Genomic DNA, 13,562 nt, shown 5'->3' with positions numbered 1-13,562 from the left:
ATATGTTTGGGAAAATCCTGGGTTAAAAGAAAAAGTTAAACAGTTTATTAAAGAACTTCTCAGAACCTGTTTTAGGCCTTTGGTATAAAAAATAGAGGGGTGCCTGGATGGCTCCGTCGGTTAAGCGTCCGACTCTTGATTTCGGCCCAGGTCATGATCTCAGGGTCGGGTGATTGAGCCCCAAGTCAGGTTCAGCACTGAGCGTAGAGCCTGCTTAAGATTCCCTCTCTTGGGGCGCCTCGGTGGCTCAGTAGTTAAGCGTCTGCCTTCGGCTCAGGTCATGACCCCAGGGTCAGGGGATCGAACCCCACGTCGGGCTCCCTGCTCAGGGGGAGTCTGCTTCTTCCTCTCCCACTCCCCCTGCTTGTGTTCCCTCTCTAGCTGTCTCTCTGTCAGGTAAATAAAATCATAAAAAAAAAAGATTCTGTTTCTCCCTCTCCCTCTACCTCTCCCCTCCCCCCACTCATATGCACGTGCATGCTCTCTCTAAAAAAAAAAAAAAAAAAATAGAGTAACCAGTATTTTCCAAACTTATTTGGCCAGTCAGAGCATCTCATATGATTGTGTTCAAGACAAAGTTTGGAAAATGCCAGTATAAATGATTGAAAATAACCATTATCAAAAATGGTTAGAAAATAATCAGGGTTTTATACTGAGAGTAGCATTAGAATTCATTTCACAGATTTCTAAATTTTTCATACTCAGATTTCCATAATTTTCAATCAAAGGTAAGCTAGAAATCATGGAACTTGTTACAACTGTATAGGCACATATTTGAGATACAAACTCATTCTCTCACTTTTAACAGGTTACACACAACCCAGGAAATTCAGCCTAGAACATGCCTCATATCTTGGTTTCCCTATTTTTAAAGGAGTGAGTCATAATAAGTCTTGTGAAGAAAGAAGCAACACCTTCCACACATTGGGAGGCAGCAGTGGAAAGAGCATAAGCCTTCATGTCAAACAGAATTAGCTTTAAATCCTAACTCTACCATCTATCAGACCTGTGGTCTTGGACCAGTAGCTTCTCTCAGACTTTCTTCATCTAGAGAAAGAGGATAGCAATAGTAACTTCACAGCATATTGTAAAGCATCTAGATAGTGTCTGGTACAAATCTTTGTACCTTTCTTCCCTTCCCAGCCACAGCCCAGGGAAACAGAACTAATCCATTAATGTAGATTTTGAAAGGTGCTTCTCCAGTTCAGTTTATATCAGAAATATTCCAGGCTACTCATTTGTAAAAAGGATACTGGCAGAGGATATGTGGGACATAACCAGGGAATAGCCATACTCCTCTTGGGCATTTACTTGCCTGCTTAAAATACACAGAAGGGAGACTTTAGTACAGGTAAAGCTGCCAGTGCTGACAACAGGGACATCAGTAGGCCAGCCAAGGTCACGCCTGGGCATCCAGGGAGTATGGAAGAAGGTCAAAATGGGTGCTTTTCTCTTTGGAATAATCCACCCACCAGCCTCCACTTGCCAAAAGAAAGTGTCATGCAATGTTGTACTGATGCTAAGGGTTGTATAATTTAACATTGATTTCTTGTGTGTGAGAATGTGAAAGGTTGATGGGTTTTTCTTGGCAATACCAGGATTCACAAACAGAAAATGCACTCAGATACCGCCAATATTGTGCCTTTTGGAGAGCGACCAGAATCTGGGAAATTGAATAAGGATGGCTTTGTCCAGTTAATGAAAGCCATGGATGACTTGGACAATATTAGTAACATGCCAGAAGGCTTGGATCCCTCGGTCTGGGATCATTTCTGCATGACCAGACGAGCAAAAGTGGAAAATGAACAGAAAGTATATAATAACATTTTATTTTATTCCATTTCAATTTAATTTCATTTCACTTAGTGTACTAATATCAAATATATAGTTTATAGTGACCAGTGCTTCCAGAAATGCTATTTAGGTTTTCCTGCTAAGGTAGTAGTTAGTAACATTAGTAATAATAATGATGAGATAATATTAACCTTAATGGCATTGAGGGCTAAGCATAGGTCTATACTTCTAAGCCCATGCTGTCCAAAATGGTGGCCCCTAGCCACATGTGGTTATTGTTTACTTGAAATAATGTGGCCAGTCCTGAATGAGACATGTTGTAAGTAGCATGAAAAAGGAAGGGAAAATGTCTCAATTTTTTTTATATTCATTACAGTTGAAATGATGTTTGGGATATATTGTATTAAATAAAATATATTGGTGAAATTAATTTCACCTGTTTCATTTCACATTTTATAATGTGGTTCCTGCGAAATTGAAAGTTAAATATGTGGCTCTCATTAATGGCTCACATTGTATTTCTCTTGGGCAGCACTGTCGTAGACACAACTTCCTTTCTCTCTGCCCCGGTCTGGAGTTTTCCTCAACCCTTTTTGCATAGATTAGAATTATATTTCACTAGAACCTACTTTATATTTGCTAGACTATTTTTTTAATGTGGCAAAGGTAGCAATTTGAGAATGTATTAATTGAGAAAAGATTCCTTCCTTTTGCTGTTTCTTGACCACCTTCTGCCTCCCCTCCCCATAATTCCCTAAATTCAGTGCCACAAAATCAGACTGGCGTATTTTTGCTGAGGAATCTATGATTTTATCATTTTATCTGAGATGACGAGAACAAATTTTAAAATAAGATATATATATATAAGGAAAATTACAGTTTATTGCATATTTGATTTTTAGTGAGAAGCAACTTTAATATTTTTCAAAATATTCATGGAATGTACCATGTAAGTTTTAGGTGTCTTATATAACATCATGGCAGGGCTTTAAATTTTTATTAATCTAGAAAAATGGGCTTGTTAATAAGGCTTTGTAACTAAGTGAAACATCTATGTTTTCTAAAGTTCTTTAAAATTAGTTTGCTTTTATTTCTAAAGCCCTACATGTTCTAAGATGTTTGTGGTTTGGTTCCTTCAGGTAAAGCAAAAAGCAGCCGGCTTAATGGAAATGATGGCTTTTCTGCGGAGGAGAACAGAGGATGATGATAAGTTGAAACAGGAAATTGAAAAAGTGTTCCATGAACTCATGGTGTAATTTCAACTTTTCATCCATGTTCATTTACACAGAGTCTAAGCTAGGGCTAAGTTAGATTGTGTTGTCATGGGGGGAGAAAGCTTACTGGCTGGTTTACAGGCGGCACAGACTGGTCTCTCTTGCTGGGCTTTATAAATTCTCCTTGAAAAAGTGCATTTTGTTACCAAAGACCTTACTTCAGAATGGAACTTACCTACAGGTTCCATTGCTCTTATTAGAAATAGGCAAGTTTTGGTAAAACCTTTCTATTTTTTAACCTGCTCCTTCCACATAAATACAGTACAAAGAATTTGTTCCTGCTAGTCAGCACATTTGGGCTCAAGCCACACAAGCAAACTCTGGAAAATTAGGTAGATATCCAAGGAATTCACATGTAGACAACTAACCAGCTAATATCTTTTTCTTTAAGAGAGATTGTATTTTGCTGAGTGGTTGGGATACTGTTCTAAGTCCTTGATTCACTTTTTCCATATTCGCAGCCACTTTGATAAATGCTTCTCTGGTGTTCCCAAATTCATCATGATACATCACCCTAGATCTAGGCTCTAAGGAGGAATGGGACTTAGCCAGAAATAGATATAAGTAGCATATAGATTAAACATTGTTAATAAAATATCAGAAGTTAATACATAAAGTCAGAACTTTAAAAGATGTGTTATCTGGTAGCATCTCAGTTTTTTTCCACTTACAACCAAAATTATATTAATCTTTTCTTAATCATAAAGTAAAACTTTGTGAATGCATTTCTGTCCATGCCATTCTTTGAGCAGCCCAAGTGTAATTCCATATCAACAAGAGGAGGTATCATAGAGACCTCCAAGGAAGCTCATCATCAGGAAAAGATGTTCTGCATTAATCTCAGCAGGTTTTCCTTCAGCTTAAGTTTGAAATTCAAGTTGAAAATTGAGTTTGAATTTTATGTTCTCAGATAATAGGTGAAATTTGAAATATAAGTATATTACAACTACTTACTTTGAAGTCTTCTCAATATAGATTGCAGGAAGAGAAAGTGAGGTTCCAGTTGAATTTGACAATCCAAATTCTCCTTAAACAAGGACAAGTGGAGCTGGAAAATTTTCAGTTATTGCTGGAGTATCCTGATGCAATTCTCATCAACAAAAACATAATTGAAGACTTGAATTCTGTGATTCGGGTAATTATCATTTTTTAAGAAGAAAGCCAACAGAATAACCTGCTGTACCAAATTTGTTCATTATGCTCCCATTTCCATGATAAATCATTTTCATTCGGTTAAATCAGTGGTTCCTAACTCTGGCTGTACTTTAGAATCACCTGAAGAACTTCACAAATGTTTCCAGGCCCCACCCCGAGGCATGGTATTTTTTAAAAGCCTCCCAGATGATTCTAAGTTATAAGAAGTCCAGCACTACAAAGTTAAATGTTCATTCTAATATGCCTTCATTTTGTTAAGCTCAGTCTACTCACCTAATGATAATTTTAGATAAGATTAGATCACTGATTTCAGACCTTGCTTATTTTCTAATATAAGCATTTAATGTTATAATTTGTCTCTAAGCATGATTTTAGCAGTATTATGCAAATCTTGATATTTTGTCTTTTCATTTTCTTTCCATTTAAAATATTTTCTAATTTCCCATGTAACTTCTTTTTGACTCATGGGCTATTTAGAAGTGTTATTTAATTTCCAAATATTTGGGGATTTTGTACTATTTGGGAATTATGTGCTAATGTTGCCATACATTTTACTTTTACAAATACTCCAAACCCACAAAACACTGCCATCATTTTGCTTTAGATAATTATCTTTTAGAGTGATGAAAAGTAAGAAGAAAGCATTTTCTATTTCCTTTCATTTTCACTATTTCAAGAAATCATCTTTGTAGGGATTAAAGTGTCTGTCTTATACCATATATCTTCTACTTAAAGAACTTCTTTTAACTGAATTGCAAGTTTGCCTGTATTGAATTCTCTAAGTTTTGTCTGAAATTGTCTTTGATTCACCTTCATTGTTGATAGTTTGGTAGGTTCCCTGGATTGGAAGATTTTTTCTCTTTTCCTCATCCTTTTGACTTTAAGGGTGTTCATTTTCTTCTGACTTACAGAGCTTCTGAGAAGAAGTCTACTATGTATTTTTAAATCTTTGTTCCTTCTAATGTAATATGTCTGCCTTTGGGCTTTTCTCTTTATCTTGGTTTTCAGAAGTTTGAATATATGGCTAGGAGTGTGTGTATGAGTATACAATCCTTTTAACATACTGTTGAATTTGGTTTGCTAATATTTTATTGAGGACTTATGCATCTATTTTCATCAGGGATATGGGCCTGTAATTTTCTTCTCTTGGGGTGTCCTTGTCTGGCTTTGGTATCAGGGTAATGCTGGTCTTGTAGAATGAGTTGGGAAGTATTCCCTCCTCTTCTATTTTTTTAAGGAGTTTGAGAAGGATTGGTATTAATTCTTCTTTGAATATTTGGCAGAATTCACCAGTGAAGACTTCTGGTCTTGGGCTTTTTATTTTGTTGGGAGGTTTTTTAATTCTGATTCAATATTTAGTTAGTATAGGTTTATTCAGATTTTCTGTTACTCTTTGAGTTAGTTTTTGTAGTTTGTGTGTTTATAAAATATTTTTCTATTCCATCTAGGTTTATCTAATTTGTCGGCATACAATTGTTATAGTATTCTCTTATGATCTTATTAAATTCTATAAGGTTAGTAGTAATGTCCTTGATTTTAGGTGCTTATAGCTATAAGTTTCCCTATGAATACTGGTTTAGATGTATCTCATAAGTTTTGGTATGTTATGTTTTTACTTTCATTCATTTCAAAGTATTTTCTAGTATCCTTTGTGATTTCTTCTTGGACCTATTATTTTAAAATGTGTCATTTAATTTCTACCTATTTGTGAATATTCCACTTTTCCTTCTGTTACTGATTTCTAGTTTCATTACCTTGTGGTCAGAACATGTATGTATGATTGTATGATTTCAATCTTCTAAAATTTATTAGGATTCATTTTATGACCTATATATGATCTATACTTGAGAATGTTCCATTTGCAATTGCAAAGAATATGTATTCTGCTATTATTGAGTGGTGTGTACTGTATATGTCTCTTAGGCCTAATTAGTTTATAGTGTTCAAATCCTCTATTTCCTTATTGATCTTCTGTATACTTGTTCTATTCATTATTGAAAGTGGGATGGTGAAATCTCCAATTACTATTATGGAGCTATTTCTCCTTCAATTCTATTGGGTTTTGCTTCATATATTTGGGGGCTCTGATTTTAGTGCATATGTGTTTATAATTGCTATATCTTCTTGAAGTGTTGGCTTCTTATCAGCAAACAATGTGCTTATGTGATATTAGTATAGCCACCCCAGCTGTCTTTTGATTACAATTTGCACAGATGGTATCTTTCCATCCTTTCACTTTCAAGCTATTTGTTTCACTGAATCTAAAGTGAATTTCTTCTAGACAGAAAATCATTGGATCATTTTTTTAATCCATTATGCCTATCTCTGCCTTTTACCTATAGAGTTTAATCCATTTACATTTAAAGTAATTGTTAGTGGAAAAAAAGGGGGGGACTTTACCATTTTGTTATTTGTTTTCTATCATATTTTCTGGTTCCTTAATCCCTCCATTATTGCCTTGTTTTATATATAGTTGATTTTTTTGCAGAGTACCATTTTGATCCCCTTGTCTTTTATTTTTCTATATACATTTTAGTTGTTTTCTTAGTGGTTACCATAAGAATTACAATTGACATCTTAGTTTTATAACAAACTAATTCAAATTAGCACCAACTTAGTTTCACTAGTATATAAAACTCTACTCCAGTACAATTCTGTTCCTCCCCTTTTCTGTTGTTATTGTCACAAATTACATCTTTATGCATTATGTGTCCATTAACATAGATTTATAATTACTGTTTGGTGCATTTTTCTTTTATATCATAGAGGAAAAAAGAGTACTTACAAACAAAAAATACAACAATACTGACTTTTATATCTACTATGTAGTTGCATTTTATTTTTAGTGTTGTTTTTTTTTTTTAATTTCTTCTTATGACTTTGAGTTACTGTCTAGTGCCTTTTGACTTCAGGTTGAAGGACTCCCTTTAGCATTTCTGGTACAGCAGGTCTACTAATGAGGAACTCTATCAGCTTTATTTTCTCAGAGTATCTTAAATTCTCCTTCATATTTTGTTGTTAGTGTAAGTGCAAAAATCATTATCAAAACTGCTGATGGATTCAAAGTGAATGGTAAAGAGAAGGATCAAGAATAAATCCTAAAGTGTTGGCTTTTGAGCAACTGAGTAGATGATAGTGTCATTAACTGACATGAGAACAACTATAGACATGTAGCTTTGGCTGGGACATAAAACGAAGAGTTTTGGACTTTGTTCAATTTGAGATGCACATAAAACATTCCAACGGAGGGGCACCTGGGTGGCTTGAGTTCTTGATTTAGGCTCAGGTCATGATCTCAGGGTCATGGGATCAAACCCTACAAATGGTTTCTTGCTCAGCGGGGAGTCTGCTGGAGATTCTCTCTCTCCCTTTCCCTCTGTCCCTCCCCACTCCTGTGCATGCTCTCTCTCTCCCTTCCTCTCTCTCAAATGAATAAATAAATTTTTTAAAAAACCATTCCAATGGAAATATCAACTGGACAGAATTTAGAGCTGAGATATAAATTTAGAAGTATTCTATATATAGATCACATACAGATAACTACATATGGATTATTATATATGGATTATTACATATAGATATTTACATATGGATAATTTAAGCCATGAGCATGCTTGAGACCATCTAGGAATGGGACTTTGGCCAGTGCCCAAAGTCCAACTCTGATAAATCTAGCAGAGAAGGAGTTGCCAATGAAGGAGGAAACCTGAAAACCATGAGAAAAATGTCTCCAAGGACAAGGGACTCATGCACTATTGTCAGTTACTTGACAAGAGCAGTCTCAGTGGAAAGTTGGAGCAGAAAGTCAATTGGCTGTGACTGAAGAAATAATATGAAGTGAGGTTGTAGAGATGGTGACTATAAATAAATCTTAGAAAAAAAGTTGACTGAAAGGAGAACAGAAAGGAGATGTGCTAGCTCTACAGCAGTGTTTGTTAACCTTGGCACTACTGACATTTTGGGCCAGATGATTATGTCCTGTGTATTGCATAAAGTTTAGTGGCATCCCTGGCATCTACCCTCTAGATGCCAGTAGCAACACCTCCCTCCAGTTGTGTCAGCCAAAAATTTCTGCAAACATAATCTTAATTTCCTATGGGAGGGCAATATCTCCAACATTTGAGAAACACTAACCTAGAAAAATGCTTGAACTTAAGATTTTGGAGCTGTTACATACAACAAGATCAAGGGTATAATTGTGGGATTTGAGTGTCTGAGTGAGATGGAGAAGAGATCATTGAAAGTGAGAAATTCAAGGAATTGAGAGGCCAAGCAGTGATCAGAAGATGAAAATAATTTTTAAAAAGAGTAGCATGATGGAAAATAATTTTTAAAAAAGAGGTAACTTTAAAAAAGATATGGTATAATATAATGGCATGAACTTCAAAAAGCTGTTTTTTAAGAAGAAAGATGTAAAATGTTAACTGATGGAACTCATACAAATTTATTTTAGAGACATGAGTTTCACTTTTAGCAATCTGGGAGAACAACTTCATGAAAATATTCCTGAACTTCATGTAGGCAATTTGAAGTCAAGTGCAAAATATCTAGGTGTTTAAATATATTTAGCCCACTCAATTTTATTTTTTATTTATTTATTTTTTTGCTTTTCCACTAGCTACCAATAGATACTGTTGTGCCTGGCTGCACTGAACTACAGTCCTTTGTCTATAGTGTCAGGAAGCAGGGTAGAGAGTAGGGGTACAAATGCATACAGCCTGGTAGACTGGTGATGGCAAAAAGCGTTCCTGCCTAATTACTGACATATAAAGTAAATTGGCTATGCTGTTTATATATATTTTTTAATCCTTTCTGTTTAGTACCTATCAGCTTTTTAGTGATCAGTAATTTTTTAATTTCTACTACATTTTTAAAAGGAAGATAGAGGGGTGCCTGGGTGTCTGACTCTTGATTTCGGCTCAGGGTCGTGAAATCCAGCTTTGCGTGGGGCTCCACACTGGCCATGAAGCCTGCTTAAGATTCTCTCTCTCTCTCTCTCTCTCTCTCTCTCTCTCTCTCCCTCTCTCCCCCTCTGTCCCCCCCCACTCATGCATGCACTCTTTCTCTCTCAAAAAAATAATTAATTAAAATAATTTCCAAAAAAAGAATTACCTCTGTGACCCAAGTGTTTTCTAAGAATAGCATTCAGCTTCAGATATTCTGTATTCTGTATGTAGAGTCCTATGAATATCAAAACGTACTTTTTTTTTCAAGACTCAAGGACAAAAGAAAGTTGCTAGCATGATGGAAAGTAAAGATGTCCACAAAGGAATATTTCAGATTGAGTGGGAACATAAGAAAATGGAGATGGAAATGGAAGATCTAAATCAGAAGGCTTGGGATATTCAGATGCTGTTTTTTTCAAGAGATCGTCAAAAGGTAAGTTCTCCCTGCCCCACTATGTAATTTTAATTTCATTCATTAATGTATTCATTAATTCAAACAGTATTTAATAAGACACCTCTGTAATATCAAGCACATTCTAAGCCAGTAGTTTTTCATGATGTGTCTGTGAATTCTTTGTCTTCTGATGATTTCCTAATCGTCAAATCCAGTGGTCTGTCTCCCAGTCATCACCATCACTCAACTGTTAGTAGCATTTGACCATCTTAATTGCCCATTCCTCTGGCTTTTTTCAACCCTGTTTTCTGCTATTTTTCTTCCAACATGTCAGGCCACTCTGCCTCTTTTACTGAATTCTTTTTTGCTTCTAGCCCCCCCCCCTTTTTTTAAAAGATTTATTTATTTATTTGAGAGGGAGAGAAAGAGCACAAGTGGGAGGGGCAGAGGGAGAGAGAGTCTGAAGCAGACTCTGCGCTGAGTGGGGAGCTTCACTCGGGGCTTAATCTCACACCTAGAGATCACGACCTGAGCCGAAATCAAGAGTCAGATGTTCAACCGACTGTGCCACCCAGGCACCCCCTAACTCTTATATATAACTATTCTTTATGATCCTGCCTTTTGCTCTGTTTCCTTCCCATGCCCTCTCCTTTGCTGATCTCGATTTTTCTAACTTCAGTGATCACTTCTAAAAGACCAATCCAGGTTCTCAGTTCCTGATCTCCCTCAAGCTCTATTTCTACATTCCCACCTCCCAACAGCAACCCTTCTTAATATGCTTATTTCTGTTCTTTTCAACCACTTACTCGGGCTTATAGTTGTGGTCATCTTTGATTCCCCTCTCCCGTCTTCCAAGTCTTGCCTAGTTTACCTACTTATTCCCTCCTTCTTTATCCCCACTGCCGTTAGCCTGGCTCAGTTTTTCTTTTCCATGATTTAGACTATTGTATAATAATCCAACTGGGGGGCACCTGGCTGGCTCAATTGGAATAGCATGCAACTCTTGATCTCAAGATCATTAAGTTCAAGCCTCATGTTGGGTGTAGAGATTACTAAAAATAATAAAATAATAACAATAATAATAAAATAATAACAATAGTAAACTTAAAAAAAAATCTCCTAGCTGGTCTCTTGACCTTTGGGCTTTCTCTTATCTAATTTATACTGTATGTTGCTGTTAGATTAATATTGCTGTTCAGCTCTAATAACCTTACTACTCCACTCAAACATTTTATTTTTTTTTTCATTTTTAAATTTTTGTTCTTTTTTTTTTTAATTTTTTTATTGTTATGTTAATCACCATATATTACATCATTAGTTTTTGGTGCAGTGTTCCATGATTCATTGTTTGTTCATAACACCCAGTGCTCCATGCAGAACGTGCCCTCCTCAATACCCATCACCAGGCTAACCCATCCCCCCACCCCCCTCCCCTCTAGAACGCTCAGTTTGTTTTTCAGAGTCCATCATCTCTCATGGATCGTCTCCCCCTCTGACATACTCCCCTTTTCTTCCTCTCCTGTTATCTTCTTCTTTTTCTTTTTTCTTAAAATATGTTGCGTTATTTGTTTCAGAAGTACAGATCTGTGATTCAACAGTCTTGCACAATTCACAGCGCTCACCGTAGCATCCACTCAAACATTTTAAACTGCAACTTCTTACCTGGCAAATGAATTATGAAATCTTTAGGTGGAGGATCTGCATCCTTCAACCTAACTTTTCAAATTCATTCCCACTGTTCCTCTTATACATTAGTATTCTCAAAACAAACTGATTGATATTTTCTAGGATTTTACTTCTGTGCCTTTTCTCATTACTGGTTCTTCAACCTGAAATATCTTTCCTCACATTTTTCACATCCCAAATCTATTTTTCAAGGTCTAATTTGAATGCCACCTGCTCAAAAAGCCTCTGGATTTCCCCAGTCCAGAAAAACCACATCCTTTCCCAAACAACCTTTGAATTTGCATGTCACTGTACATTATTTTCTGGCAACTAATCATATCTACATGCTCTTTTTTTGAAAGCTAAAGTCATGTTATCTATCTTTGTATCTCCCTTAGTATCTTTAACTGGAACACTATTAATGTAGGGCTCAAATGAGACACTTAATAAATATTTGGTGAGTTGAATAAATGAATGAGAAAATAAACTCTAGGCATTTGTAAATATTAATATACAAGTGAATGTATCAATAGCTAAATACAATTAAATATCATGGCACAAAAGTCAAATCAATCTTAGATAATTTTGATGAAAATGGTAACTTTCAAAACTAAGAGTGTTTTATAAAGTATTGAAAGAATAGAGTAAAATATTCTTACATATTTTATGGGGTCTTTTTCTTCTCCAAGTACCTAAATGAACCAAACTATGAGACTCTGATTGCCATTCAAATTGGAATAATGGAGCAAACCATTGCTGTTTTAGAGAAGGTAGGTCTCAAAGGTATTGATCATTATAATCCCAACAGTTTTGAATTATTTGAACAAAGCCATAGTGTTCCAAGTCATGAATTCAAACAGAACCTAATAAAATCGTGGTCCATTATTGACATTCAGGATCTAGAGGTCCCTGAATAGTGTCTTTGCAACCATAACAAGTGTGGTAGACTGAAGTACTTCTTTTAATATTAGAATTAACCGCTTGGGAGATATCTGAGTGTGCATGAATTTCCAATTTCACATTAAGTTGTGATTTATGTAACAGAAGTGTTGATAGTCTTTCTTGGGCTTTGTAAAGCCTTTGTTTTTTCATTACTGCTTAACAAATTTTGTTTTGTTATGTATATATGCTATACAAGTTAATCAGTTTAGCTTGTATAGCATATATAAGATGGAAACAAAGTAATCTCAAGGCTATGAATTTTTTTAATCTCATTTTTGAGAATATATAAGATTTTTTCTAACATGTCATATTAAAATACCAGTCTATCTTTAAACAATTTAGTTAACTACTATATTCAGGCATTATGTTAGGCAATAGGGATATGGTGATAAGATGATATCTTGATAATAATGAATTTAAATTTAAAAAATAATGTCTTTGTAAAAAGCTTTTTTTCAAAATTATTTTTGTGGGGTGTCATGGGAACAAAAATTTCAGACCCACAAAAAGAATGTGGAAAACTGCAAAAAACTACTAAAAAAACTGCGAAGGTACAGCAATCAAAAAGATGTAGCAAATTATACTCTAAGCTGCAATTTACGAGAAGAGTTGGTGGCTGTCTCAGAGAGAAAAGACATCTGTAATGCAATGGGTAAGAATATTTTTTCTTTACTCAACTGTAGGTTTCTTTAAAAGTAATCACTATTCCTGAAATCTGGTCAGTAGTTACAAAGCTACCAGCATTTCTTCTACATGTTTAACTGATTCTGAGTGCTGTTTCTATATTTGAAAATATAGATAATAATCCAACTAATTCTTTTCTTCTTCAATTTTGGGGTAGGGTCTAAACTGACTTGTGAAAAAATTGCCAAAGAACGATATGAAAACATGATGCAACAACAAAAGTTAACAAATATTGCAAAACAACAAGCTGAACAGATTTCAATACTGCAGGCTGAAGTTGAACGATTAAGGATGAAAACATTTCCTGCTCTTGTTCAAATATAAAAATGCTGGTGGGAAACACAAGGCAATCAATCATTTAAAAAATAATTTCACTTTATTAAAATGATTTCTTTTTCTCCCATATCAGGATATTTAAGTAGAACTTCTTCTTAGTTGCATATTTTTAATAGCAAATTATTTAATTTCTATCTTAATCATTATAAAAATGTTTGTCTTGCATGAATGTGTAAAATATCATGAATTGTTTTCGTTCATGATATTTGAAAATATCATGATGATATATTCAAGATGAAATATTCTTGATGAATATCAAGAAAATATTCAAGATGATTTTACTCAGTTACTCATTTAGTCTTAATTTTTATCATAAAGACAAAAAACTCTTAGCCACTCCTGGCATTTCTAATTTTATAAAATTACCAGAAA

The 13,562-nt window shown here is 35.0% G+C and overlaps 1 protein-coding gene across 5 annotated transcripts in view; it reads left to right on the top strand.

Annotated features, from left to right (window-relative positions):
* CFAP43 (cilia and flagella associated protein 43) overlaps window positions 1–13,321 on the top strand; it is a 184,167-nt gene extending 170,846 nt beyond the window's left edge. For 3 of the 5 annotated variants that reach the window (XM_027596564.2, XM_027596565.2, XM_027596563.2), the window contains 7 exons: window positions 1,599–1,812; window positions 2,934–3,046; window positions 4,044–4,203; window positions 9,438–9,602; window positions 11,918–11,998; window positions 12,669–12,822; window positions 13,012–13,320. In XM_027596564.2, coding sequence (XP_027452365.2) covers window positions 1,599–1,812; window positions 2,934–3,046; window positions 4,044–4,203; window positions 9,438–9,602; window positions 11,918–11,998; window positions 12,669–12,822; window positions 13,012–13,178 — 1,054 coding nt within the window. In that variant the 3' untranslated portion in view covers window positions 13,179–13,320. Of the gene's footprint in view, window positions 1–1,598; window positions 1,813–2,933; window positions 3,047–4,043; window positions 4,204–9,437; window positions 9,603–11,917; window positions 11,999–12,668; window positions 12,823–13,011 lie in introns of all 5 variants that reach the window. The other 2 variants (XM_027596568.2, XM_027596566.2) reach the window with 2 other exon arrangements.
* Window positions 13,322–13,562: the final 241 nt, after the last annotated feature.

Source organism: Zalophus californianus, chromosome 15 (genome assembly GCF_009762305.2).
Source record: "Zalophus californianus isolate mZalCal1 chromosome 15, mZalCal1.pri.v2, whole genome shotgun sequence".
Taxonomy (NCBI): Eukaryota; Metazoa; Chordata; class Mammalia; order Carnivora; family Otariidae; genus Zalophus; species Zalophus californianus.
Note: the sequence above shows the minus strand (reverse complement) of the source record. Positions and strands in the feature narration are given on the sequence as shown.